The 2,249-nt window shown below is 38.5% G+C and overlaps 1 protein-coding gene across 1 annotated transcript; it reads right to left on the bottom strand.

Annotated features, from left to right (window-relative positions):
• Window positions 1-1,037: 1,037 nt before the first annotated feature.
• On the bottom strand, window positions 1,038-1,805 carry LOC117180456 (extensin-like). The gene is made up of 3 exons (XM_033372955.1): window positions 1,776-1,805; window positions 1,564-1,695; window positions 1,038-1,493 (listed from the first exon to the last, which is right to left on the bottom strand). Exons 1-3 carry the CDS (start codon window positions 1,803-1,805, stop codon window positions 1,038-1,040), a joined length of 618 nt encoding a protein of 205 aa, XP_033228846.1.
• Between the last annotated feature and the right edge of the window lie 444 nt (window positions 1,806-2,249).

Below are 2,249 nucleotides of genomic sequence, written 5' to 3' on the forward strand. Positions count from 1 at the left end.
TAAATTATCATAATGATGTTAAGTATTGAGATTCGGAAGGTGGTTGAAGTGAAAATAATTTTAGCAGGGTTAGATCTATTGAATGTAATGGGGGAAACTAAGATTTAGCTGGAGGAACATGTGCCATTTCCACATAACCTGATTGTAGAAGATCATATGCTGTGTCTGCTGGAATCTATAAGAATGCTAGAGTTAGAAAAAGTATGAATTCAGAAATATTTTAAAAGAAAAAAATTATAATATAGCAGACTTTCACCTGTAAAATCTGTTCTATTACTCGTCTCTTGATCTCGAATTGAGGTAAAGGAAGATCAATTGTTTGAAGATGAAAACAAGGATCTTTTCGATCAGCTGATTTGCAGCATCGCCCATGTATAACATTTTTATCTTCAAATTGAAAACGAGGATCATTTTGATGAGCGGATTTGCAGCACTCACATTTAGCATTCTCTTCTTTCTCTAAAAATCGTCTATCATTAGGCTTTTGCCCCAAAAGTTGTAAGGATGATGATGCAGTTGAATTACGTTTCACGCCTAGAACCGAAGGCAGGAAAGGGAAGAAAGTTACATAAAATAAATATTATTAGTAGATTTTCTTCGACTGAATTGTAACTGGATAGATAGCGATACGATAAAGCGTGGATCCTCTATGCTTTTTTTAAATTTTTTTATTTCTCTTTTCTGACTATTTATCATTTTTTCATGAGCAAATCACCTAAATTTATGGAATCCAGCATGCAAACAATCAAGACATGTGTTGTTTCTCATTATAAATGGTTGGTTGAGACTTTACAGGCATAAACACGCTTTATAGTATAGCTGGTTAGTTAAATTTCAAAATAAATTTAAATTTAAATTGAAATTCGGTTTAGTAAACATATTTTAATTTGCCTGATGAGTAAATCACCTAAATATATGCAACCCCTAAATTACCTTATACTCATCCATGTGGTAAAACGTTGTTTATTATATTTCTTTCTTTTCGAATGGCGTGATGATAAAGCTGACTGTTTAGGTGGTGGCAAAGAGGAAATATGCTAATGTGTTCCATTTGAGGGTGTCCGATAACGTTCATCAAGCGCACGAGGCCTCGCATGGAATGCATTCTTATGCGATAAGGTAGGTGAGTAGGGTGGAGGACGGGACGCCAAGGAGATTTGTGCACGCTGGACCTGCGGAGTTTGTTGTGACGATAAGGTGGGTGAGCTAGTTGGAGGACGGGATGACAAGGAGACTTGTTTACACGGCATCGGTGGAGTATGACGTGAATAGGATGTCGAGGGCAATGCTAATGAAACCTGCGGCGGTGATGCCAGCGGCCTACGCTGTGGTAGCGGTGGCTGCAATGGCGAATGCTGTGGTGGTAGTGGCGGCGATGGCAATGACGATGAGGACGTAGAAATCGACGATGTCGCCGATGGTTGAGGCGGTGACGTTGGCGGCGGGATTTGGATTGGTAGTATGGTTGGGTCATATCTGACTACCACTGACACCTATAAAATCATATACACAACACATGAATATAAAAGACGTTAAAATGTATTGTGTGTAATAGGATTTTACCTGCAGTGGATTCTGCCTCATTTGAAAATTTGGTGGTAGCGGCACGTCCATATGAATATGTGGAAGAGCTTCTGGAAGCTTCGCCTGCCTATCGGAGCTCTCAGTCATCTCACCTTTTAAACGACTTTGAGCCTATGGATAAAAAAAAGGAATAATTAGCACTAGTAACACACTAACACTTCTCCCCAACGAAATCACTATGCACTACTTACTTTTTTATTTCCCACTCTCTTCTCTGTCATCACTTTCACCCTCGCTTTTGCTTCTTTAACTTTTGTTTATTTCTTCTTTCACTTTTGTTCCTTTTTTATTTTACTTGTCGGCGAATACTGACATGCATTTCGCTGCAGTTAGACCTCTTATAGGCCTTAACATAGCGCCCGCGTACGTGCAAGGAGCGTGGGGAATCCCACGGTGGCGTCGCGACACCTCCATCTGCATGAAACCTCTAGTATCAACCTCATCCGATATGTCGGTGAACCATACCCGGCGTCACTATTTTACGGACGTTTAGCTCACTAAAATTTTCATTGAAAATCCATATCATTGTAAAAAAGATTTTAAAATAAAACAAAAATCAATAATAATTTAACGATTCATAAGAGTCTAACCAAATTTTAATGAAAATCTATATTTTTGAAGATTTAAAAAGAACATTTTGAAGCTGATCGAGGATTTTCTTCAGA

Source organism: Belonocnema kinseyi, chromosome 9 (assembly GCF_010883055.1).
Source record: "Belonocnema kinseyi isolate 2016_QV_RU_SX_M_011 chromosome 9, B_treatae_v1, whole genome shotgun sequence".
Classification (NCBI taxonomy): domain Eukaryota; kingdom Metazoa; phylum Arthropoda; class Insecta; order Hymenoptera; family Cynipidae; genus Belonocnema; species Belonocnema kinseyi.